The following is a 26,872-nucleotide window of genomic DNA, read 5'->3' as shown; positions in this document are numbered from 1 at the left end:
GAGTATCCTCTTGCATATTTACACAATTGTTACAATTATTACCGTTAATTATTTGTTGAAACTTATGAGAAACGTCATGAGTGATCCTATGTGTTAATGGTTAATTAACAACACTGCATCAATATATAGCTTTTGCTCTAAAATACCTGAAAATATATATCGAAAGTCAGTGGTAAAAATGGTGGTTAACGGTAGAGGAACTCTGAATCACGCAAAAGGAAGTGATATTTGTGTTCTCAGCATTAGGTTCCACAATCTATTGCAGATTGGCATTGCGTGTGTGCATTTGTGTGCGTGTGCGCTGCAGTGTGATTGGGTCACAGTGTGTGTGTGTGAGGCTCTGAGTAACTGATAGTGACGTAACATTGCTTATAGTGGCTTCTCTGTGTTTCTGCCATCAGTGTGATTCTGTGGCACCAGTTTGTGACCCAGCACTGTATTCGGCTTGTGACAATGGATCATTTATCTTTTGCTCAGTTTCAAGGTCTTCCGACTCGCCAAACACTGCACAGATAGGGCCTAATACAGAAGAAAAATATGGTATTATGGCATGGTCTATTTCCTGGAGAACCTCTATAGAATGTGAAAGCTAAACTGATGGGGATTCAAGTTCAGGGTTTAGCAGGGTGTCAATGTTACTTTATAAACCCATAACAAAATAGAATAGGCAAGTGTCAGTTCTACTTCCTAAATAAACCAATGGGACTTTACTCATGTCACAATGAATGTCCTATTTAACTTTTTACTTCTTTATTTCTGCACAAATAGGAATTTTAACTTGACATGTCGGAGAGATATCAGTCAAAGGTGACTGACTCTATGAGCCGATGTAATTTCAATTTGGGAGGGAGAGACCGTTTTACTAGATGGACAGAATGGGTCTATGGATATGACATCATAATCAATTTATAAGGTAGAAAAAACAGTTTCTCTTTCATTGGCTATTTGTTGTTAAATTAAACTTTAACCCAAACCAAGAATAATAGACTAGCACACGCAACAGTTACCGCTCAGATTGATTTAATATTTTAAGGCTTAATTGTTGATTTTAAAAATCCTGTCTGATATAGTGGGGAGGGAGAGATATACTGTAAATTGCTAATGGTATGCAGTTTGAGTGCAACACAGATGGTGATTATTAAAAGTCTCTTGACAATGATGTCCTACACCGGTCAGACACGGGGACTCAAGTATCACGCACAGAGACGCAAGACTCGACTTGAGACTCTTCCTCAAAAGACTTGAAACATTCATTCATTCATTCATTATAACATAATTTTCTGCATTATGGATACACCCGTTCCAGCTGTGCTTCACACACACACACCCACACACACACACACACACACACACACACACACACACACACACACACACACACACACACACACACACACACACCACTGCAGTGCCTACACAACCTAAATGTTATGCTCTGAATTTCAATTCATCCACATGGTATCAAAAATGTATTGGTATTGGCTATCCATATTTTTCACGGTATTGTATTGAAGTTAGCAAATCCAGTATCGTGACAACACTAATACTAATATGTATGCCAGTAGATAACGGAGTGATGATGACTACATGCTTTGAATTCCTTCGATATAGTCATGAGGTGTCCTCAGCAGACCAGATGTGATGCAGAGGGTAACAGCGCTCATCACAGCCCTCTGAATGCCTTGTGTATGAGGGTGAGGTCATTGCAACACCCACAACTAACACAAAGTCTTCCCCTGTTTCTGGTAATAGTTCTAATAGATGATAATTATTCTATATTGTGTGGTTTCACTTTTGTCTCTGGAATCCTCTACTTGGCACTTGTTATTATATTTGGCAATAACAGACTCCAGGCTATTTAACACATATTTCCCAGTAAATCACTAGGTTAACCTTTTAAGGCGCCTCAGGCTATTTTGCACTACGATCAGGAACATTTCCTCCTAAATGGTTCGCCCGCTCCACGAAACGAGGGTCTTTCATGAGCCGGACGTCCCCCTTTATGTGGTGGCCCCTGCAACGTTACTGCTTCCATTCACAACACACTTTGCTGCAGCATTGGCGTACACTGATCCAAGACAAAGAGTCTCTCGCATTGTCTACTGGAAAAGATGTGAAAACCTGCCAACTGCCAGAGCACGATTTCCTCCCTGTTATCCCTTTGTTTTTCTGTTCTGGGGTTACCCTGGCCCACAGAGCTGCGATGACCTTCCTCTTCCACCGTGCTGAGAACAGATGGGGGGGGGGGGGTCAGGCTCCACTGAAGCCAGTTAGCAGCCAACAGGCTATATCATTATTGTTCTCTCTCAGCCTGAGGTATCCAGAGACTGAATGATAGGGGAGACGACCCGCAGAGCTCTCCGTCTGGCCCGGCAGACTGGGAAGCTATCAGACTGCTTGATAATCAGAAACCGGTCTAGTTTAGGAGCAGAGTGGCGTGTCGGCTCACCTGTTGGTCAAAAAGGTCGCTGCCGCTCAATCCGAATGGAGTCTTGTGCTCTGAAGATTTTAGCACTCCATCTTTTCACCTTTCCACTAATTGTGCTGGAAGGATCTGTGTGCATTTAAAGATGCATGTACCTGTCATGGTCCAATGACTTTCATGCACATTTTATATCCACCGTTATTATGGCATCATGATGTCACCTGCCTGCCCCAGCCTTTTAATGGCGAAGGCACTCTTTGAAGGCCACGGGCTCAATAGTGATGACTCCGCTGCAGAGAATCATACTGCTGCTAGTACACATTACATTGTGTAAGCTAAGCATTACAGCTGATGAAACATCAGGCTTTCTCTATTGATTGATTCCTTTTAACCAATGTTTTCAGCTGGAGTGTGAACGTTCCTTAGTAGACAGGCTTGTGTACTCGAGGGCTATTTTAAATAGCACTCTGAACTTTGGGGAAATGTGGTCATTTGTGGTGAAACCCATAATTAGATGAGAAGGTCGATATTGATTTCACCTCAGTGCATTCAATAAAGAGATACTGCAGATCTGGCACATGTTGAGCACCGCTGAACACGGAGACTGGGGAAAGGGGAAAATGCATAATATGATGCAATGTATGAACCTCTCTGTACTTAACACATGGAGGTGGGTTAGATGTCTAATTTTATGCTGAAATTGAAATGTAAAATGATGTTCCTATGAAGGGTTGATATTGTAAAATACATTCTGCATGATGACATTTTATGTCGCCCAAGGATGGCAGCAAGCAGAAATGTTATTCATGATTGGACAACTTAACATTTAATTGAATTGTGTATTAATCTGTTCATTGTTTTCACAATTCATCAGTTAATTGTTTGGAATATCATATAGAATATATCGATTAAGAACATAACAATGTCTTTAAACATTCCAAAACTCAAATAAATTAAATTCACTGGTCTAACATTTAACTTGAGTTTTGATTTGAGTTTTTAAAAGGAATGTGATTTTTCAATTTGATAAATGTAGTACATTTCTTTTTTTAATCCTGCTACTTTTTTAACAGGTTCACTAAATATTTGTGAAGAGACATCACTGATAGTTTAAAGACATATGCATAGTATCGTATAAACAGTATTATTCATAGAAGTCCTTGAAAAGTTCACGACTGTCGTGCCATTTGAGTACATCTCACTTCCGTTAGGTATTGAGCAATAGTTATCACAATAAGTGCAGCGATGGCATGCTTTAAGGAGCTCCAGAAACGGGTTCAATCATTTGTCGAAAAAGTGCAGAAACGGAAGCAAAACCTGTGAAAACAGTCGTCCCAACTCTGAAGTCAGCTCCACTTTCTTTTTCTTAGGAAGCTTGTCTATCCCCAAATGACTTCAGGGCTGTTGCTGAAGTGACGGATTAGACTTCTGTGCCAGCGTTACCTCAGCTCCCTTGCTTTCCAAACTCTCACACATACAGAAAGAGAGCTTACCGCTGTATAAAGGGCTGAGTACCGGCTGTTTTCTCGCTTCTGCAAAGATATGCGTTATATTGACCGAGCCTATTTCTCTTCTGACTACTGACGTCATTAAGGTCTTTAAGTATCGCACTAAATTTCAAGAATAGCGGCAGCATTGAAGGATGAGGCATTTATTGAGACTGTGTTCAGTTTCCTCCACGTTTTTCTCGTATCTTTTATTTTTTTTTGTGCGAGCCCAATGAGAATAGTTTGACTTGGTACTATTCAATTCAGTTTATTTTGTATAGCCAAAAATCACAAATACAAGTTTGCCTCGGAGGGCTTTACAATCTGTACACATGACATCCCTGTCCCGGGACCTCACATCGGATCAGGAAAAACTCCCCCAAAAAGATAGTAAAAACCCTTTCACAGGGAAAAAAGTGGAAGAAACCTGAGGGAGAGCAACAGAGGAGGATCCCTCTCCCCGGATGAACAGAAGCAATAGATGTCATGTGGCCAGAATGAATAACGTAACGGAGTTACAGCACATTCAATGAATGTGACAGAATGTGACTACCTGTCTTGGATGAAAACATGAGGAAAAGTAAACTGTGTTATGTGTTTCATGGGTAATTTCACAACCACAACTGTTAGCGGCTCTAGAAATGGTGCTTTGCTTGCTGCTACTGGATTAAAACTAGTAATAAAGGCCAATAATAAAAAAGGCACTGGCTCTGATGCAAAACCCAAATCCATTTCCACCAAATGATGACGTGATAAAGTGTCTGATTACACCACTTCTATTCAGTCAGTGGTAAATAACAAGTCTGTCATTAGATCATCTGAAGGGTTTGTAAATTTCTGTATTTTTTTTCCTCTTCCAGAAAGAGATTCAAGCCATGAGCCAGTGCCACCACCCCAACATCGTGTCTTACTACACCTCGTTCGTGGTAAAGGATGAGCTGTGGCTGGTCATGAAGCTGCTCAGTGGTGGTAAGTGCTTATGTCTTCCAAAGCTTTGTTCTTCTATCATCTGCCCAATCTTTTATTAAACAACCCTCGACTTCTGCCTTTCACTATGAACGACTTTTACAGACCCTAGATAGGTACAAATATCAATCTCAGTGTTTTGAATACGAGTAATCACTTGCGGCATTGTATTAAATCACAGTTCAGTTACCTTTGTGAACACATCAAACAGGATGATTTGGTTTATATACTTACTCCTGGTCATATTAAGGGGGTCCAGCATTTTTTTTAGTAGGGCCCCTTGTAATGAGACCGGCGTCGTAGGAAGAGCGGAGCCTACTTACTGCCAGTGATGTTAGCTGTGATTGTAGGGAATGTGACAGCACTGATCTTTATTGTGTCCCATGTGAGCTGCAGCTCTTTCCGGGATTTAACTCAGTAACAGTGCAGGAGCTAATGACAGGGCAGAGCTAATAACAGCCCATGGGCCGGCATCATGGCACTCATGTGGCAGCGCTGCAATTAACTAGTGAGAGGAGCATAAAGAGGAGGCCACCATGTAGAAAAAGACCTCAAAATGCAACAGTTGCATCTGCTCCTGATTGTTTTGTTCTTTTATTCCCACCATTTAAGTGGGATGTTTGTGGTTCTGGATCAGCCTGTAAGGGAGAACAACTTTTACTGACGACCTGTGAGGGCTCTCAGACACAACCATGTAGATTCAAGCATCCTGTACCAACGATTTCACAAGCAGCAAGCGCCCTGATAAGACGAGTGGTCTTCTGTTTACAAAGAGTCCAAAATCTGCACTCGTTCCCCTCTTAATCCTACTTTCAGTCTCGCACAATCAACATTTACACTCTGTTTCCACCCTCCCTTGTTCCTCTGTGTAAACAGTGTCCTACTGTAACGGATAGTGCCCAGGTGGCATGCCTGGCTCCCTCGGATACACTTGAGTCATGATCCGCTTGGCAGCCGCCCTGCAGCTGGGCCTGGGGGCACTGCGCCCGCCAAGCGACGCTTGAGCAGACGGCCAGCCTCACAGCAGGAGCTGACACCACTTAAGATGGCCTCTCTGGTTCCCCTTATCCTAGTTAAATAGAGGCCCTTGATGTCAAATTTTATTGTGCAGTGTAATTAAATAATGGCCTTGGCGACGTCCGCCATGGAGACGGACCTCAAATGAGGTCGGGTTTATAGAGCATCACTCCACAGGACCGAGCATACCAGCCCCTAGGAAGGCCAACCGCTGTCTGCAACCCTTCTGCTAGTGAAAGACGGTTAACAGTTGATCTGACAAAGCCCCGACGTGTTTTTATATCAACAGTGTTTGTTCGTAAAGTCCTACATGATGACGCAACAGAGTACATTCCCACAGTACAGTACTCATAGGGAGAAGAATGTTGTTGGACCATATAGTACGAGAACACATGGCTTAAGCAATGTTTGCTTTAGATGCATGAAGAGCTTCGTCTTTTACAGAATAATTGCTAAACATTCTGCAGACGTTTTTTACACACTTATATGTTTGGATCCTTTTGTGTTTACTCGGCCGCAACACTAGATATACTGATGTATGCTGCTCTTGCTCGACCGTTTCTCTGTGGTTGATCGGTATGCCACTGCTGTTCTATTGGCTTAAGGCACTTATACAAGTTATGTCAATCATGCTGCTCTGGCAGATACCAGTGCAGCATGATACTTGTACCCTCGGTATGCCTCAGCTGTTGCCAGGTGGGGAGGGGTGCGCTTGCAAAGCTGGGTCTCCAAGCGGCCTCTGGCGCTTGTATGAGAGCAGACATTTGATTACAGCGTCATTTCAAGATTAACTACTAGGAGATCGATCTGCTGAGAAATCTATTCATCTTATAATTGATCTGTATGAGGCCACATTTATAACTTATTCATGCAGATCCACACATCGGCGTGGTATTTTCCCTGACTAATAGGTCAAAAGAACTGCTCGTATCTGACTGTGTACTTTGTCGGTTCATTAAGTCCATGTCCAAGAGTGTGACAGTGATCCCACAGTATTAAGCCTTGAATCATTACTGTTCAAGAAGGCTTTCTACAGTCCTGTCTCTGCCCGTCAGTCATTATTCATAACATGCAGTCGATTTGCAGTCTAATACTACTAATAGTGCTGATGACGAGTCATTTTTTTGTGAGCTCCTTGTGTCACCAAAGAACATAAATACACATATAAATCAAGAGCATTCAATTGCTGCATAAACCTCCTGTCATCACCGGAATTTGATTTCCCCACGTGGGTCCTGATGATGCAGCATGACGGTCGCCAGAACTGTCCAATCAGCGAGACTCTATTGGCCTCTTTGGTATCTGTATCCCGTGCACTATTTTAGACTTCATGTCATATGTTGTTCATAAACGAGCAAAGCTCTAAAAAGCCTCATCTTCAGTGGAGACAAACCTGTAGAGCTGATGTTTTGTGGTGGTATGGAGCAGGCACAGGGCTCTTCAGGAAATTCCTGTTCTGGATGTGAAGGGAGCAACTGTTTCATTAGAGCGCCGCATAACCCGTCACTGACAGCGAGACGGCCACTGAAACCCACGGGGACCGAGTGTGAGTCATGCCAAAGCGAGCGGGGAGGGGGATGTGTTCCCAGGAGATTAACGCGCAGCCTTCACCGATCGACCTCACTGCTGCCGAGCTCAAACGAACGCCACTCGGAGTGGAACCCAGCTGAAGACAGATTGATTTCGACTGTTTTAATTTAGCATATGAAAAAAACTTTGATTTTTCACATCATGGTGTGGCCCTCAACTCGAAGAGCTTTAATGGTGACTTGAGGGTCGTAGAGTTAAGGAATTGAAATTCTATCGTGCAAAATAGTTTTTTACACCTTGCCCCTCCTACCCCCCGCCCTCCCTCCAACTTTGCTTGGCATTCCCTGTCTGCCTTTAGCACAGTTGGCACCGGCTCTCGTCTCCTTCGTCCACTTCCCCCTCCTCCCCCCTTTTTACACCCTCATCCTCTGGCTCAGTCTTGAACCCCCTGCTCTGACCAGGAGACCAAAAAGACTGTAAAGGCGACGTCGCTGGATGAAGTAGAGTTAAATCCATGGTTTTTACACCTTTTTATCATTTTTGTTTTTAAATCTTGGGAAAGACAGAGATTTGACTAATCCAGTATGTGAGTGAAATGATGATTTTGCATTTTCCTGAATCTTCGCATGCTCTACAGTGCACTGCACTGTGCAGACGTGATTTATCCTCCGTGAGTTGTATGAACTCTTCCTCTTCGCCTTCGACAGGCACCGTTTCTAACCACGCCAACAGGTGTCATTAGTCTTGGGAGTTGTCGTCTTTCCCATGCAAAATGAACCTTTGGATTGTTAACCTGTCAGTCAGTGTCGGCATGTTGAAACAACCTAATGAGGCATGAAGAGTTCAATCAGAGGAATTTGAAAGAGGCTGACAAGGCTGGCATTTAGTGATCCCCCAAAGCCCACATCACGCTGTGTGTGTGTGCACTTAGAAATGTTCTCCCCACAGTTCTCCCCAACTCGGCTGAAAGGGGACTTGTCAGGAAAAGGAACTATTCACTATTTGTTTGGCTTTACCCTCTGTTTCTGTCTTTGTCAACATTTTCCTATTCGCTTCAGGGAAAAGTTTAACATTTAGGAGAATATTTGCTTTCCTGCCGAGAGTTGGATGAGAAGATCGATGGCACCCTCCGTACAGACATGAAGACTATTTGTTTAAAGGTGTATAGATAATGGAGTTTAGGAGCAAGGAGTTAACTTCTCATATCCAGATGAGTGAGCAAGGAAGAGCTCAGGGACATTAGCTTCTTTGTCACTTTCCCGTGTAATCAAACCGTAATTTGTTGGCTATTAGGACCTCATCTCCCCTCCTTTTTAGATGTGACTCTATTCACTTACCTTTCCTTCCTCAGAATCTTCTCCATTGTCACCTGTCACTTCCTCTCCTCCCTCCCGCCATTTCAGACAAGGAGATGAGCACAGAAGCACTGAGAGGAGGGGAACCGTGTGTGAGAACAGAGGAGACAAAAAAATAATAATACGTCAAACAGGCTGCCTTTTCTCAATGAGCTTCAAAGAGCTGTCACAACAGAGACGCGAGGCTGCACTCTCCTCTCGCTTCTTGCCAATTCACACATACACTATCACACACACCTAGACTGCATTCTCCCCCCTTTCCTCATCCATCCTCTCTTTAAATGGTTCCGTTTTCCTCGCCGAATCAGCACGAAGAACCCGTTGAACCCACCGTCTCTCTCTCTCTCCCTCTCTCTACTCTCACTCTGCCTCTGTGTCTCGCTGCGAATAAGACTCGCTGCAGTAACACTGTCTCGTCTCTGGTGGCCCGTCATCGCCGGCTCCTCTGGGTAATGCAAGTGATCGAGCAAACCGATATCTTCGCACTCTCATCCTGGCACTGTTTCCAAAACACAATCAATTCAGACCTGTAGACTGTATCACGGACAGTCTTTCAGGACCTTGAAAAGGCCCCGTCTATCATTTGGCGTTTGTGTATCACTGCAGCACAATGCAGCTTGTCAGGCGAGTGACATTATTCTTGCTTCCCTGCTTTGTCCCTATTCACCGCCGTCGCCCAATTTTCTGTCATACCGAATGCAAATTCCGAACCTCTTTTCAAAGAGATGCTCTTTATTCTGTGAAAAGTGGCACAAAGGAGATCATACACTGACTGCGGTCTGACTTTTCATCCGGAGCGCTCTTTTTACTCTGCAGGATCCTGTCTGAGGGAGACATGGTGGCCTGCCAGGTCAGGGGGCAGAGCTACACTCGTTCTCCATTCAGCCCGGGCAACTGAAGACAAAGCAACAGTTGAACTCGCGACCCCAAACGTCAACATGCACACTTATCTTGCATGCAGAGGTCAGGCTAACTCCAAGGGCGTTAAAGGCACATGCACCCGGAAAGAGAATTAAATTGCAGTCGGACTGCGATGGTATTGTCACAAAGAGTAAAATCCTAGAGCCGCTCGAAAGGCAGAGTAATGACATGACTCTGACAGCAGCTGTGCTTATTTTAACTGGGCACTTTTTCTGATTACCAGCTGTGTGCTCAAACTCATTTGGATGGAAAACCTCAAACAAAAATCCTGTGAGCCGACTTACAATCTAATTAAAAGTCAATGGACCAAGTCCCAAAAAATGCCCCCTGATGAATGACATCATAAATTCATGTCTTTAGTCACTGCGGCAGTTATTTATTTATCATGTATTTGTACAGAACTGACTTGTACTTTAAAAAATTCAGAGATGGCACAACATAAATGATCTTTAACAGTGGATTTACCCTTTAAAGAATGCATGGTAATGCATGTTCTGATTTCCCTCTCTCCACCATTTATTGTTTTGCCCTGGCCACATTAAAAGGTCATGGTTATGTTTATGGTTAAAGGACTTTGTCTGAGCACAGCTAAATCTTTTTTTTTTTTTTCTACAATAAAATAAATTTTACTGGAACTGGAAAAAAAGGTCTTTTGTGTATCCACAATCTAATTTATCCAAACAATATAATATTATCCACAGATCCTCTTGTCTCAATGTCTGCCAATCCATCAGGAAGTATGTGTTTTCATAATTAAGTTTTAGTTTAGCGTCGGCTTAACAAATAATAAAGATTAGCCCGAGGTGACTTTCTCAGTGATCATCAGTTAAGACCAGTAACAACTTATTTACCCGCCCATTTCTACAGACATCCATTGCTGGATAGTTTTCATTTCTCTCTGACATTGATGTTGACAAATGTGGTTTTCAACAAATGAAAATGAAGCCTACCTTTTTGTATAATTGTTTTTATCAACCGCTGTCCTGTGGTTTTCCTCCAGGCTCTGTGCTGGACGTGATCAAGCACATCATCTCACGAGGGGAACACAAGACCGGCGTCCTGGATGAGCCCAGTATAGCCACGGTGTTGAAGGATGTGCTTGAAGGCCTGGAGTATCTACACAAGAACGGGCAGATCCACAGGTAACGAGCCTCAAGGCCCTGCACCCCGGTACTGTAATAAATAACACTGACAGGTCTTTCTATGACCACCGAGAGCCAAAGGCTCTTGTCCACTTGTCCGCTCCACCTTGACTGCATAGGACAGGGGTGGCCAACCAGTCAGAGACTAAGAGCCACATTTTTTACTGTGGTAAACCCGTGAGCCAAAAATTAAAATGTCTCTGTTACTACGACATAAATCCATTTAATTTAGGGTTAAGAAACCAACATTACTCTATCAAAGATCAAACTTAAAACAGATGAAAATAACAAAGACAAAGATTAAACACACGTTATTATATTAACTTTGTTCAAAGCTTTTTTGTCACAGTTGAGAAGGACATAACTCTAAGAACATGCATGTGGTCTGGGGCAGTGGTTTAACTGATCTGGCTGCAGGACCCACCATCACCCTGAATGACAAGCCGCGACCAAAGCGAGGAACATTTTCAACTTCTCAATTTGATTTAATGAAAATATTTCACCTAGGTTTGAACCTGAGATAGTATCACAGTATGCCAAACAGAAATATTCCCTTTCACACTCAATTAAAAACCCAAAAGTGCTTCTTAAGGATACAAGGTAATACAACACACATAATAATGTTATAACTTCAGCCTTTTTGAACATAACAAAAAAAAGGTTGGGAATGAAGCAAACTATCACAAATAGTCCGATGTGTAAACTCACGCAAGTAAAGTGTGTTGTGAACGCAGCATTGAGGAGTGTGTGAATATTCAATTCAGTTTATTTTATATAGCCCAAAATCACAAATTAAAATGTGCAATCTGTACAAATAACATCCTGTCCCGGGACCTCACATCAGATCAGGAAAAACTCCCCAAATAAAGATAGTAAAAACCATTTCACAGGGAAAACAGGAAGAACCCTTCAGGAGAGCAACAGAGGAGGATCCCTCTCCCCGGATGGACAGAAGCAATAGATGTCATGTGACCAGAATGAATAACGTAACAGAGTTACAACACATGACATCAATATGACTGAAATTGAATAAATTGCACTCTGCCGCATTAAAAAATCCCTTCAAAATAAAAGCACAGGATTTTTTATTTTTTTTTGCCCATGTAAAATGACCGTCCTGACGGACTGAAAACGTGTCCGCGAAAGACTGAAAACGTGTCCGCGAAAGACTGAAAACGTGTCCGCGAAAGACTGAAAACGTGTCCGCGAATGACTGAAAACGTGTCCGCGAATGACTGAAAACGGGTCCGCGAATGACTGAAAACGGGTCCGCGAATGACTGAAAACGGGTCCGCGAATGACTGAAAACGGGTCCACGAATGACTGAAAACGGGTCGCAAATGACTGAAAATGGGTCGCAAATGACTGAAAACGGGTCCGCGATTTCATGGCTTTCAAGCCGTCGCTCCTTGAGTTCGACACCAGTGGTCTAAAGTATTTGCAAAATCAATAAAAAGATAAAAAAAAAAAAAAAAACACAAACTTCGATATGAACGCAAGAGCCACATGAAACCAGGCAAAGAGCCGCATGCGGCTCGGGAGCCGCGGGTTGGCCAGGCCTGGCATAGGACATTGTTTTTTATAGTCTCTATTTGTGTTTGTTTTGACACTTTTTTTCTCGGGATGCACTGAGACTAATAACGGGCCGATACTGACTCAAATAGCTGGATTGCATTTCGGTAACAAAACATTTAAAAAAAAAAAAAAAATTTCTTTTTTTTTTTTTAATGTTTAGCAAATCCACTTAAATGGTTTGAGTGTGGTTTAATGCCAAATGTGAATCTATTCAAATAAAGTATGTTTTTATACTATATACATTATATACTGGAATTCTAATTCCCAAGTATTGTTTTGTTGCTGCAATAAAAAGGTTTATGCTTGGATTGTAATTCTAGTTAATTCTGAAGATCTTTTACCAAGTTATATCTTTTATGTTGTTGTTACATTTCGTTTTACAAAGTTAATGTTTCAATCTCATGTTGCGTTACACATGAAATAATCCCAGTCACTTCCACACAGTGAGCCGTTCATCTTATTAACAGTAGTACATTTAGTAGTAATGTGTTAATGGGATTTTTTTTTTTTAGACATAATAAATGTTTTTCAGATACAGATTTTATAATAATATTTCATCTTAATTACAACATATGGAGACATCTTTACATATTAATTCTGCTAATGCCAACTCTCACTGGAATCATTAATTTTCTTCTTGGCATAACTGGCTGTTTTTATATATTATGGTGAATAATTGTATAATGTCGTGCCCTTTATCATCATGTGGTATCTGTTGCTTTCATATTCTTTCCATTTTTCTGTGATCTCGTCACATATTCTCAGTCAAAAAAGTAAGTAAAATATCTGGCAACATAAGCAAATCCACTCAAATAGTTTTAGAGTGTGGTTTAATGCAAAGTTAAATATATGGAAGTGTTTGGTTTTCTGATGACTGTACCAAGAAAAGTGGTATTTTAAGACGGACACCTTTACGCCTAATGGTCAGGGCGTGTGTGCGTGTGTGTGTGTGTGTGTGTGTGTGTGTGTGTGTGTGTGTGTGGCTTACCACTAAAATCAACTCTCACTTTCTATCTTTTTATCTATTTTAAAATGATACAAGCCTTCAGTGTTGCAGTGCAACTTTAAGTTGCTGCAAGAAATCTGTAAGTAGAGCATGACTTCCAGGCTGATGTAATCTTTAAGAGGTACAGTATGAATATGGAATGTGTGACTGGCAGATTTGCGTGCCACAGGAAATTAAATCTCTCTTCTAAGCCAGTTCAAGACCTGACTAAATCCCCGCACTCGAGCTGTTACAATGAGTCCAGTCGACACACTGGCTGTATTTAATATCCATTACTCACTTATTATTCGTCTCTATATCTACTCTCCTAATAGCACACATGAAGCCAGGACATGCTACATGTGTAAATAATGCATTGCTTTTCGTTTGGTTAAGTGCTCAGCAGCTTTCTGACTGGCATACCAACAGAGAACCGGAGAGACAGGCTTGATTGAACACTTTGGATGAGGGATGTGCAGATGAGGATTGACTCATTAACATCGCAATAAGAACACGGCAGCACCCTATACAATCGATGGGTTGAAATTTATGTGTTGATTAAAAGGAAAATCTGCTGCGGTATGCCTCTGCTGCAGCGTTTAAGTATCTGCTTGCAGCATAATGTGACAGGGTTATCGGTCATTGCCAGAGAGGCGGAAATGTCTACGGAGACACAAGGGGATCATCGATAGATATTTCATTTATCACCTCTGTCCAACTCTTGTGAAAAAAACATTGTGAAGTAATGCCCCAGCACTGAAAATCATCGGCATGCTGAGAGCGGAGAAGCGGCGGTCAGTTGACCGGCGTCTGCTGACGCAAGCGCGTGCACATGGCCGTGCGCGGTCCTCCTGTGTAAGCTGGATCATATGAGTCGGAGCCCCCGGGGCAGGGGTGATGGAGGGGGGCAGGGGTGATGGAGGGAGTCAAGGGGGCAAAGCTCGACGGGGTGGGAGAAAAGAGAAGAAAGTGTCACATGATGCGTTCCATCCAGTCCAAGACGGCAGAAAAGCAATTAGAGTCTAGCGGCCCGGGCTGTAGCCTCAACCAGACATTTACCACAAGACGGCGAACTGCTCCACCTCCACATTCACAGCAGCTCGGAGACTCAGTGAATCAAAGGTGACACTTGTCCTCTAACTTGAGCAGCAGGTAGACGCATGATAACAGAGGTATAGTCTACATTTTTTTCAGTTGATTCTCAGAAAACCAGCTAGCATGTTAATTACTGGACGGCCCTGTTGTGCCTCACTCATCTCTGAAACCTCACGAGTCTTCTGAGGGTACGTGGGAGGGCTCTGCAGTTTAGGAATGATCAGGTAATGGCTGTAGTTATGCCGCCTCTGGGAGAGTATCTTGCTGTGGATTAAAGGAACATTGACAAAATAAGAAATAAAAACTAATTTGGAAAAATAGATCAGAATGAAATTCAGCAGTATGGAAAAAGCAGAGAAAAAGAGGCGCAAAGGCAACATCATTTTTGTGGTCAAAGGGGGCACGGTTAAAAGAGGGGAGGTATTTTCACTCAGAGCGTCTCATAAACCCTCTTTTACAGCCCTGTTACGGCACTGGGAGCCTGGCACCAGGATGTGATGTCACAGGAGGTGACCCGCTGGAGCTGCAAGGCGCGGGAGCTGCCAGATGAGAAACATCAATCTTCTTGACACTTTGATGCCGTAGCTGTTCCCACCTGGCTACTGTCCGGCTGTCATTTCAGCAGGTCATAAATATAAAGAGACCACACACTAATTTTTCAATATTCTTTGATGGCATAATATGTTTTAGTGTCTAGATTCATTTTTGATGAGCTTTAATGTCATTTAACAAGCAGAAATAAGCATAAAATGTCAGTTATTCCTCAGGCTCAATCCCCCCGACTATTGTAAAATGAGGCTGGATCACTCGTAGGAGTTGGGACTTAAACTGCAGGTTGGGTTTTTTCCTCTCCGAGACAGTATTTCTTTGAACTTGCATGGTGCATTGTGTCACCACCTCCTCCTCCCTCCTCCTCCTCTTCCTCTCCTGTGAATGTTAATGACCGTCTACACTCTGCAGCCTTTTTTCTCAGAGCATTACAGTCTGCTGCAGTGAACCAAAGCCTTCATGGTTCTTGAGAGATGCAGGAGGGACGCAATCAGATCGCCTTGATCCCTCTTTGTGAATGATGCAGCTTCGTGGGTTGTCTTTCATCAGAGTGACTTATTTTTTCTTAGAGGTTAGTTTTAAGTTGTGAATTTTAACAAGCTGATTATGTCATAGAGAAGCATACATGAAATAACTCTGAAGACACAATGGCAGTACAATTTAAGCTCTTGATTCCTTGGTTTGTGAAATAAAAATTCGTTGAGCCCTAATTTAACAACTTCAACATGTCTTCTGATAACTCAATCATTAGCGGCCTATTATTAGGAGCCGTTTGGGGGTCCAGTGCCTTGCTCATGGGCACCATGGCAGCACCCAGCTACCAGTCCACACTGTGTTTAGTCCATGTGGGGCCTTGAACCGGTGAACCTTTCGGTGGTCAATCCTAGTCCCCACAGACTGAGCCACAGCCGTTACAGATATTCATAGCCATGTCAAGATATCCCAAGGAGGAATTGTATCACCCAGTGAAATATCTCAACAAATATTTGATGGGTGGGCACAACAACGTTGCACAGACATTCATGGTTCCTAGAAGATGAGGCCTACTGATTTTGTTGATCCCCTGACTTTCATCGGGTACTATCAGGAGGTCCATGTTTGTGGTTTTGTGGGAAATATCTTAATGGCTATTGGATTTATTACCACGGCATGACATAACATGACCTGTAATCTTGGTAGGTATTTGACCATCACTGTCAAAAATCTACTTTCTGGCATGTCAAAAAAGAAATGCATTCCTACAGCTAGTCTGTGGACAAATGTAGAAAGTGCGATGAGGAGTTAACGGGTCATGTGACAAGGCCCGAGTGGTCAACTGGCCTGAACTGAACTGTTGTACCACATTATAGCCCAGAATAAACCCTGAATCACAAGACACGAAGACATGACTGGACTCACTGAGAGAGGGGATGGTGGTTGCGTAAACCAGGAAAAGTATTTTGGGATACTCCTAAATTTGTTTTACCTTAACCTCTAAATCCTTAAAAAGCAACTTCTCAAATGACCAGCTGTAAATCACCCTTGTATGAACTAACACGCAAGGTGGAGCATGAGTGTGTTTAATTCAAGCAGAAGTAGTGAGTGCAAGAAACTGGAAGATACTGTGACCTGATATCACCGAGCCGTGATGTCAGTGGGACAGAGGAGCACCGACGTCTGTACGGCAGGAGACATTTCTAACGGTGCTCTTTCAAAGGCTGTCAAGTCCATTCTACGGCCACCCTGGTGTGACGGTTGCATAATAGAAGTTGTTCAGACAGACAGGCACATCAAAGTTTGGCCACATGTAGTACACCAGCGGTTCTCAACATTTTTTCAGTGATGTATCCCCCTGTAAGTACTCACTCTCACGTACCCCCGTTTGAGAACCACTGTAGTACAGAGACGGCTCTTTCTGCCTCAGCTGATTACTGAAAACACTCGAGGCATTGATACAGTCAACTAAAAGTCGGGTCCAGCAATATTTTTGTCCTTCAGTGGGAATCTCAGTGTTTTGCTGTCAGCCAATGATACAAATATGTGACATATGCTGCATTCCTCCCTCTACGGCTCACTGTTTGCCACTCCCTGCCCTTGTCGCTACCAGATCTGTTGTTTTTCACCAGAGCACTCTCAGCAAAAGAGGCCTCTGGTCTCCACTCAAGTATTTAGCAGCATTTGGACAAAGATCTGAACTACGACCTGCCAACTCTTGAGCCTTCAGCTCATTGTGTGTCTTTAGTGGGTTGCTTGTAAAGATTGTACTTCTTGTAACCACCTAGAAGGAGTGCTTAAAGCCAAAGTGCATGCTTCATACATTCTTGCTGCAAAACCTCAGAAAAAAAAGAAGGTTCAGGGCCATGTGATATGTTTTCTAGTTATCCAAAAGGAAGTTCCACGTGCATTTCAAGTTGAAAGCGTACTTCAGCAGTGTTGTCTGAGTGGCACAAGAATCTTTCCGACCACAAGAATTATCTCTGCAGCATTTGTCATCTGGTATGTGGCTTGTGTTTGTTCTGTATGGATTGAATTATACGCTTAAATAAAATGGTATAGTGAGCCTTTGTTTTTTGGAAGCTGAGTCATGTCTCATCTCTAAACCAGTACTCCAAAGACTACATTTTTACATTCATTGAGACCAATTTGTTGCATTTACTGTTCAGCTAAAGCTGAAAGTGTTTTACTCCAGTGCCCCCATCTGGTAGCAATGTGAACTGCTCCCTTGTAGATTGCGTCTCTTCCCAACCATTTGTCTGCCTGTCGGTGGAGATGTAAGATCTGTCTCGGGGTAATTTATGCACATGGAATCTGTTAGAAGTAGTTGCAGGCGGAGTAATGGCCGACCACTCTGGTGTTCTCCGTCCTGTCAAAGTCTTTCGCCCATTATTCTCTTTTTAATGTGTCCGTTCGCTCCCTGAACGCGTGGACAGCACAAAGAGCTGGCGGCTGTCCTCTGTGACACTGATGCCATTCTTGCTTTTTTATTTCCTTGCCTTTCACTTGACCCTTCGACTTTATCTCTGAAAGTCTGTTGCTATGACAACTGTCTGGCTGGTGAGGTGGCAGTATTCAATCTGTGCAATTGTGAGCGCAGAGGCAGACAGACAGTGAGACAGACAGACAGGCAGACAGCCAGCGTCCCTGCTGAATCCTCTAATCACCACCAGGGGAGGCTGAACAGGGATGAGGAAATTAACTGTATGTGTGTGTGGCCAATAAAGGATAAGAAATAAAAACGTGGAGTGAACAGTTTTACAGCCTCGTCGTTAATCCTGCTTTTTTGATATATCAGGAAGCAATCAAGTGAAGAAGAGATCCCTGCATAAACTGGGACTCGAACTAGAAAACTTAAAAGTGAATAATTTTGTGTCATCCCTCTGACTTTGAATATCTTTGTTGTTTCACTATTTGATCCACCTGAGCTACTTCACTTTTTCTTTGACAGTTCCTTGAGAGAGGTGCTTATTTCTTTTTTTAAATTCTTGTCTCGTCTTTCACAGAGATCTTAAGGCTGGAAACATTCTCCTCGGGGACGACGGTTCAGTGCAAATAGCAGGTATTTAGCCACGAGGAAACACCTTTCAGCACCCGTTCATAGTGTGAAGAAATACCGGTTGTTATGCTGCAACCTCCTTTACCCCATTAGAAGCAGTGTATGAATGCAGGTCTAGTCTCTGGAGAATTAACCCCTTGACAATACCTTCATTGACTCAGCGCTGGGTCTGCTGTGTGTGTGTTCGTCTAATTGTATTTCCTCTCTCTTTCCTCCCTTCAGACTTTGGCGTCAGTGCCTTTCTAGCCACAGGCGGTGACATGACTCGAAACAAAGTGCGCAAGACGTTTGTGGGGACGCCGTGCTGGATGGCCCCGGAGGTCATGGAGCAGGTTTGTCATCTTTAGACCAGAGCCACGAAGTAACCATGACAACAGAAAAAACCCACAATCTGACCCAATTTTGTCTAAGCAGGCGAGAAACTGACATTTCAATATTAATTGGTGGCAATAAAGGTCACAAAGAAGCAATATCATTTTTTTTGCTGACACCTTTGTAGAAATCGGAGGCCTGTGGCCGTATCTGAGCATCTCTCCTATGATTAAGCACTCAGCGACCATACAATAAGACACCAGCACCCAAACTGGCAGCTTACTTATGACTTTAAAAGCTGAAAATTGGCACATTTCCATGTTCAGAACAACCTGGCCTCCGAGAGTGAATCAAATTCCTCCATTTAATATTTGAATTTGTGGCTGACGTTCCAATACAATATGAAGATGATTATGATTCTGCTTCCACAGGTAAGGGGTTATGATTTCAAAGCAGATATTTGGAGTTTTGGGATCACCGCCATTGAGCTCGCCACGGGGGCCGCACCTTATCACAAATACCCGCCAATGAAGGTGAGAACACTGCAGAGAAAGCTAGCTTACCTACAAATGTGGAGTTAATGACAGAATGGACGCAGAGTCCGTTCCTGTCTTTTGTGCTCTTGTGACCTTTGACCCAAAGTATCTCTGGCGTCTTCAGGTCTTGATGCTGACACTGCAGAATGACCCCCCAGGTCTGGATACCGGCATCACAGACAAGGAGATTGTAAAGAAATACGGCAAATCCTTCAGGAAGATGGTCTCCTTGTGTCTACAGAAGGACCCGGAGAAAAGGTGTTGATTGCGATGCTTTTACATCATGTTTTGTCAATGTTTTAGCCTCATGCATTATTGTAAATATGTGCTACTTAAAAGAAATAAGAATATTTGACATGTCAGTCAATCTTCGGTGAGTGGAACTGATTTACACGACTCAGCACATGTTAAGTACAGCAGCATATGATTGCGTTCATTGTTCTGACCGCAGTCCCTTTGTTTCCCTGAGCTCCCTGGTTCTTGTTAACATTTATTGCACATTTTCTTTTCTATTCTTGGGAGTATAAAAGCTCAAATGAACAGAAATTCATTATCATTCTGCTGCTTTTCAGGCCGACATCCTCAGAGTTGTTGAAGCATAAATTCTTTCAAAAAGCAAAGGTAGGTGCTTGAGCTCCCTCTGGGCTGAGACTGGATTAGTTCCACAGTGAGGCAGCCTCATCCCTGTTTCAGGCCCCAGTTAAGCTGGTTGATGAGTGAAGAGGTGATCTGAATGGCCTCGGTTTAATATTAAGCTGTTCTTTATGACTGTAGTAGGTTGTTTTTTTTAGCTCCTGAAGTGTTTGAATGATTGTGGAAAGGTTCAGTGTAAGAAAAAATAAGTCAGGCTACAACTTGTCCTTGTGTCTGACCCAAGCTGAGGTCATTGCAGCGTTCCGCTCATTATTGACCGTACAGAGCCGGTTCTAACAAAGCAGGGATAAGCAGTCTCTGTCCAGCCTCTGGCTGTCCAGTGCCCTGGCAACTGAACAACTAGAGTGCCGGCTCAGCATGTTGCACTGCCCAAATTCAACCTGATGCATGACCTTGGGCAGACCCAAGAACTGCAGTACTCTGCATGTACAGCAGAGGGCAGATGCCCATCTTGTATAAATCAGCCAATTTTGTGCCTGAGCCTGCAGAAGAGATTACAATGGTTATCTAGTAAGCTCATGAGTATTTACTCGCTATTCTCTTGATGAAATCTACTCGTTGGTTTTATATCTATATTAAAAAATGTAAAACTTGAAGAGAAAAAAAATCACACTGACTGTTCCAATAGGGATATTTGTTTTAAAGTAAGTGAAAACTGTATTTATATAGCAAAACAAACAAACTGAAGTATTTGAATAAATAATCAAGCAGCAATTGTTAAATGTAAGGCACCATTAATTAAATACCACTGAGAGCAAATAGGTCTTGAGATGAGATTTAAAACATTTACTGACATGACCATCAGTGGGAGACTTTCATAACCTCACAGACAGGGCAGCTTACGCTTGGTCCCCACTGCACTTTAACTGCTGTGCAACCAGGGGGCCACGTTATGATGACCTGAGAGGCCTAGTTGACCTGTATGGGTCAGCGACTCCCTGCTACCAAATATGATGGCGCCAAGTTGTGGAAGGCTTTAAAAAGTAATGAGATGGATTTTGAAATAAATCCCACATTTGACAGAAAGCCAGTGTAGCGAAGCACTTTATGGGTCGCAGTTCAATTTCTGAGTAATATAAGACTTGATCAGGATACAGAATACACAGATATAGAGGATGTTGGAGTAACAGCCATTTGTTTCTTTCCTCTTATGACAGACCCATGAGTATTTACATGAGCGGTTGCTCCAGAGGGCGCCCACAATAACAGAGAGGTCGAAAAGGGTAAGACATCAGAGCTTTGGAGCGACACGTTGTGCTCTATGGCTCAAAAGACAAGCTCAGTTTTGCGCACGTCTCTTCTCAGGTACGCCGAGTGCCAGGTTCCAGCGGTCGGCTGCATAAAACGGAGGATGGCGAATGGGAATGGAGTGACGATGAGCTGGATGAAGAAAGTGAAGAGGGCAAATTGGCCGTGGCCGCATTACGGGTGAGACGAACCTGCAATTGTTTTGTTCCCTCACATGCATTACGTAACACCTTCGTTACACGATAGATGTCCTGTCTTTAAATCTCTGTACAATGTTTAAATTGTCATCCTCATGTCTGTGCAGTAGCATGTGTCTGTCCTTTGTCTCCCCACTGAGTCTCCCGTGTGTGTGTGTGTGTATGTTCTGTCTGACGGCCAAGGAGCAGCAGGGGAAGCCTGTTAGTGCCAGCAGGCGACAAGTGCGCTTCGCCTACCCACTCGAGCTGCCTTCGTCCAGGGTTGTTCACTTGCCACCACAATACAGATGGCGTTCCCCTAACAAGGAAGGACTCTCACTGCACAGGCTAGCTAGGGAGCACGAGACCGCTATAAAGAGCAGGAAACACCTTGTCGGGTGAAATAACCCTTTGTTGTTAGTGTGAGGGCTGTAGACGTGCCTTTGGAAAACCTGTGGACACTTTATACGGTAGCAGATACTATAGTTATACAGGTACTCAGATACTTAAGTTTACCTTTTACGTTTTTGATGAACAAGATTTTCATCTTGACTTTTGGTTCAATGCTTTCTCTTCAGAGGTCCTTATAGGAATGACACTTCATCACCGGAGTAAATCGGCACATAAACTAAGCTCTTATCCTCCAGATAGTGTCTTTATCAGCATTATGTAACTTTACAATAACCTGTCGAAAGACAACTTGTGATTACAAGGCTATGTATTGCGGCTGATTTGTTGGTATGTTGACAACATCATTTCTAAAGGAAGCAGAAATCTGTGCGTCCTGTCAGTCACATGTTAACAGGTTCACCTTGTCAGGAACAATTAGTCAGAAATGTAAGCACCTTTTTAAACGGTGAGATATTTTGTGTCTCATGAAGTAAAGGAGTTTCTGCCCACATATCTAGATATGTTTTACCTTCAGAACATTTTCCACAATATATTTCTTAAAATTGTCAGATACCACTTTTTGTTAGCTGTTCAAAGGTTTATAAGTTACTTTGAGGGAGCATTATTTCATTGAAAAGTGAGAGTTACCTTTCCTGGAAGCCATCTGTATTTCTCTTTCTGAGTCACTTTTTATTTATACTGACCAAATCACATTTAATCAATACAAGGCAAATTACTGATCAACCCTGTAAAATGATTTTTAATCGGAACACTAATGAACATCAAGGGACTCCAAATGTTACCATATCTCTTCTGCTTTCTTCTTCTTTCCTGGCTACGTGTTGGCAAACTGAACTGTCACTTCTTACACCAGCTCTACTGGATGTTTTATCTCAAAACAAACTAATGCTCATGATTAAAACAAAAATGTTTAGTTTTCTTCTTCCAACATGAGATGATTATTCTTCTGCCCAGAAAAAGAAACGTGTTGTTAGAGACGAGAGCCTGTCTGAGTTGCTGTGTGTTAAAGGCCACACGGTGTCTTCAGTAACAGGCTGCCATCGTTTTGTCTGAATCAGACAGCAGATTCCTGAGCTGATGTGATTTCTGACATCACGTCAGTTTGCCTTCATTTGGGCCTGCTGGGCTTCTGTCCGACTCTTTGTTTCTTTGAGTTGGTTTAAATGTTTTTTTATTTTATTTTGCAGATAAACAGTTTGACCACATAACAGTGTGATTTTCTCCTGATTTTGTGTTAATTGATGCCGCTTCTCTGCTTCTCAAATCTAAAATGTGCAGATTAAATGTAAAAGATATTCTATCGACGTGAATATAATTTTAATGTCATTAGATTAGACTAGATATTCCTTTTTCAGTCCCACAGTGGGGAAATTTGCAGGAAAATATCATGATAGATAAGGTGACATAGTACGTTTTCTGTAAATTACCCAGAAAATCTGATACATTTGTCAGATACGACTGGCTGTTTTTTAATTTATCCATTAAATTAAAGAAATCCCAGTACTTCCTGTAAATCCAATATTCCCCTAAACCAGGCCTCATTACTGAGTTGCAATATTGCTTGAAATAGCCGAATGTTTCCAGAGATATTTAAAGAATTGCTACCCCGCTAGACACTGTTGACATGTTTCTCTCATTTCACTAAATACATCCATATTGCTCGGCTATATCAGCACCAGATAGTGAAGTGTAGTGGAAGTATTATTAGCATTTGGTATCTCTGTTTTCCCACTCTAATGGCGTCACCTTAGAGGATAAACTAAGTGGACCGATAAATGAGGAAAGTAAAGGAGTGAGCCGTTTTAATCCGTTTACCTCTTTGCTCTCTGTGTGTTCTTTGCATCAATGCGTGCGGTTTTTGCTTTGCCTAAAGCTCATCACAGTGATATCCTCCTCTGAGCGTTCTCTTCTCTTTCTGTTTTTAACAGTCACCGAGAGTAAAGGAGGGATCACAGAATTCAGAGGTGAGTTTCGAGAGTTATTTCTTTACGTAACAGTGGTGTGAGTCCCATGCTTGGAACACCGCGGGCCTATTTACAGTTTTGATAGGCACAGAGGAATTAATCGTTTTTCTTTACTTCTTGAACCGGTCTGCCTGTTCACTCGGAGGATTCTACATTGTCAAAACCAGCTAAATATTTAGCAATGACCTTGAACATCTTTTAGATAACTGTAATACTTTTAACCCTGACGACACCGGCACTTCTCTCTCTCGTGTCCACCGTCGCATTACACAATAACAACCGGAGATACGCAATCCACTTTTAGTGGACCTAAATTGATGGGGAGAAATTGCCCTGAGCAATTCCAACGCAGCCTGGCCTGTGCAGCGTTCTCGCTCAAGAAATTGTTGTCCCCATTAGCCACTTTGACACCACAACACGGGTGTCCAGATTGAAACACACCAAAATGCAGGTGAACCTTGAGCCACACACAACCAGCCCTTCCTTTCAGCAGCAGATGAGACTTCAGACAAAAGGCCACCATGGCGGCCCATGTTTAGATTGAATGTGTGTTAATTGTTCATCTCTGTAGTGCAGCAGGTAAAATATAGATGTAGTAGTCACCTTGGTTATTGTTTGTATTTACTTGCATGTTAAAGCTGACATTGCTCCCCCAGGTTTTCCAGACTCCTGAGCCTGTAAGCGGTCAGTCAGAACTACCTCAGGCTGCAGGCCAGGTCCCACTGCAGCCCACGCCCGTCAGCACTCAGCCCACTGCCCAGGCTACGTCTCCCACACCAGGTGCACCTGCTGCTGCTCCCTCACAGGTTGGTCTAGTTCATCATACTCGCTTAAAATGTGTCTGTGCCACAGATTTTTCTGATTTATAATTTTTTTTGAAGCTTTCATTCTACTTTAAACGTCTTATCTGTATTTTGGCAGGCGCATGCTGGCTCTGGGGATGTCAAGTCTCCTATTAGTTTGGTGTTACGCTTAAGGTAGGTTTCCCCATTACTACATAAAACCAGCAGGTGAATAGTCGGTGTAAATTCCATCATTACTATGTGCCCATTGTTTTGTTTTACTGTATATATTGCTTATTTCAGTTGAGTCGTATGAATTATTTCAACAAACTAAACTGAACTCCTCTCCTCCATCTTGTCTACCTTTCTTTCAGAAATTCAAAGAAGGAGCTAAATGACATCCGCTTTGAATTCATGCCAGGGAGAGGTGAGTTAATTTTCTGTATTAATCCAAACCCAACCACTGTTTGCTGGTGTTACCAAGTAGTTTAAAAAATGTCCTGAGGTTCAGACTTCTGGTCTGCGGATGCCACCTTTTGGTCATCAGTAAGGGAAACTGACAATTTATACCTTGTGTTTTATCAAATTTATTTTGCTGCTTCAGCTTTCCATCACGACAGACAAACCAAATTTCAGTATTTATCAGCACTGGGAACAAGGTGCTGAAACACAGCTCTGTTTGTTTTTAGGGCTCTGTTTGCGCCCAAAAACCACACGATAAAAAACAGCTATTTGTGGACATGTTGAAGCCACAGTTATGCCCTGTTGATGTATATTTAATTTTAAATATGCGTTTTTGTCCGCCTGTCACAGTTGGTCTTTTCTGCGCTGACTTTTCAGACACAGCAGATGGTGTGTCTCAGGAGCTGGTGTCTGCAGGCCTGGTGGACGGGAGAGACTTAGTAATAGGTAAGTGATCAAAATAAAACATTCCTCTGCACACAATACTATGTATTTTTCTCAGAATAGTCATTGTGCTATGTGATATGCAAAACAAAACGCATTGCAGCAATCCCACATTTTCTAACATGTTCCTCTCATTAACATACAGAGAGCACACAGTGTTTTTTGGTTTGTGTTCATTGGGCTGAAACATTGTCTTTTTTTTCAGTTGCTGCAAATTTGCAGAAAATAGTTGATGAGCCTCAAGCCAATAAAAATGTCACTTTTAAACTGGTGAGTGCTACACCTTCATCTGTACGCAAGACAAGTTGTTTAGTCATTGACATATTTTGGGGTTGAAGTTTTGCTCAATTTACATCAGTAGTACTTTTACCAGATCTGTTTGCTACTGGAAACTGGAAAAGCCCTCAAAGGCCCAGTCTCACCAGTCGAGGGAAGTAGTGGAGAACTTTAAAGTAGAGAAGCTAAAGTGAAATATGGCAGACCGTTCTGAATGAAATACAAACTATGATCATTATCTTTGTCGCTGCCCCAGTTCTGTATCGCATCGTTTGTGTCATTATTGTTCTATATTAATGTTTTAAAAAACAAAACAATGAACAGGGTGTTTTAGGAAAAGAGAGCACTGATATCTCTGGCAAACATTGCTGTGTAAAATGTTTACATTATGTTGCATAAAGGGGCCTTATGGCGTTTTCTTATAAACAAACACATGTCTGTGTATCTTTGAGGTTTAACTAACCTGTTGGTTGTAGTTCCTTTCACACAAAATATTTGCAAAGCAGATTTTTGAAAAATTTTAAACCTGCTTGTCGCCAGCAAACTCGGCTTCTGGAGTCTCCTTCGCTGCCTTCGTTACTCACTCCTCCTCCTTCTTCCCTCCTCGTTTACAGGCCTCTGGAACCGAGGGATCTGAATTACCAGATGACGTCAAACTGATGGGCTTCGCTCAGCTCAGCATTAGTTAAACTGTTGTACTACCTGGGACCGTGAATTGCCTAAAAAATGTGAAAATACAAAAAAAATATAGTTAAATGCATTTTTCTTTCTATGGCTGTAAAGAAACCACTACTGCCAAAGAAAACAGTACCTTTTTGTCACCCGTAGGATCATACAATGCCGCCTCATTGAATTCAGCTGAAGTATCAGAGCGCACAGTGTAAGAATCCCTCAAAAAAAGTTTACAGCTTATATGTAGAAGGATGCAAATATATCTACAACAAACAGTTTTCACCTCCTATACTTCTCTCCTTCATCCAGTTATTTCTTTTCTCTCTACTATGTGATGCATTTGCACAATCTCAACT

The 26,872-nt window shown here is 42.5% G+C and overlaps 1 protein-coding gene across 3 annotated transcripts in view; it reads left to right on the top strand.

Moving 5' to 3' along the window:
• The window catches only part of oxsr1b (oxidative stress responsive kinase 1b), a 36,604-nt gene extending 9,732 nt beyond the window's left edge, over window positions 1–26,872 (top strand). Inside the window, exons 3-19 of one of the 3 annotated variants that reach the window (XM_079233992.1) lie at window positions 4,773–4,881; window positions 10,702–10,843; window positions 18,527–18,582; window positions 18,802–18,911; window positions 19,323–19,424; window positions 19,552–19,685; window positions 20,000–20,048; window positions 21,239–21,304; window positions 21,387–21,509; window positions 21,710–21,787; window positions 23,845–23,880; window positions 24,537–24,686; window positions 24,802–24,857; window positions 25,037–25,089; window positions 25,503–25,571; window positions 25,774–25,838; window positions 26,459–26,872. In XM_079233992.1, the coding sequence (XP_079090118.1) occupies window positions 4,773–4,881; window positions 10,702–10,843; window positions 18,527–18,582; window positions 18,802–18,911; window positions 19,323–19,424; window positions 19,552–19,685; window positions 20,000–20,048; window positions 21,239–21,304; window positions 21,387–21,509; window positions 21,710–21,787; window positions 23,845–23,880; window positions 24,537–24,686; window positions 24,802–24,857; window positions 25,037–25,089; window positions 25,503–25,571; window positions 25,774–25,838; window positions 26,459–26,533 (1,473 nt within the window). In that variant the 3' untranslated portion in view covers window positions 26,534–26,872. Of the gene's footprint in view, window positions 1–4,772; window positions 4,882–10,701; window positions 10,844–18,526; window positions 18,583–18,801; window positions 18,912–19,322; window positions 19,425–19,551; window positions 19,686–19,999; window positions 20,049–21,238; window positions 21,305–21,386; window positions 21,510–21,709; window positions 21,788–23,844; window positions 23,881–24,536; window positions 24,696–24,801; window positions 24,858–25,036; window positions 25,090–25,502; window positions 25,572–25,773; window positions 25,839–26,458 lie in introns of all 3 variants that reach the window. The other 2 variants (XM_079233993.1, XM_079233994.1) reach the window with 2 other exon arrangements.

The sequence above is a fragment of the Taurulus bubalis genome, assembly GCF_910589615.1.
Source record: "Taurulus bubalis genome assembly, chromosome: 18".
Taxonomy (NCBI): Eukaryota; Metazoa; Chordata; class Actinopteri; order Perciformes; family Cottidae; genus Taurulus; species Taurulus bubalis.
Note: the sequence above shows the minus strand (reverse complement) of the source record. Positions and strands in the feature narration are given on the sequence as shown.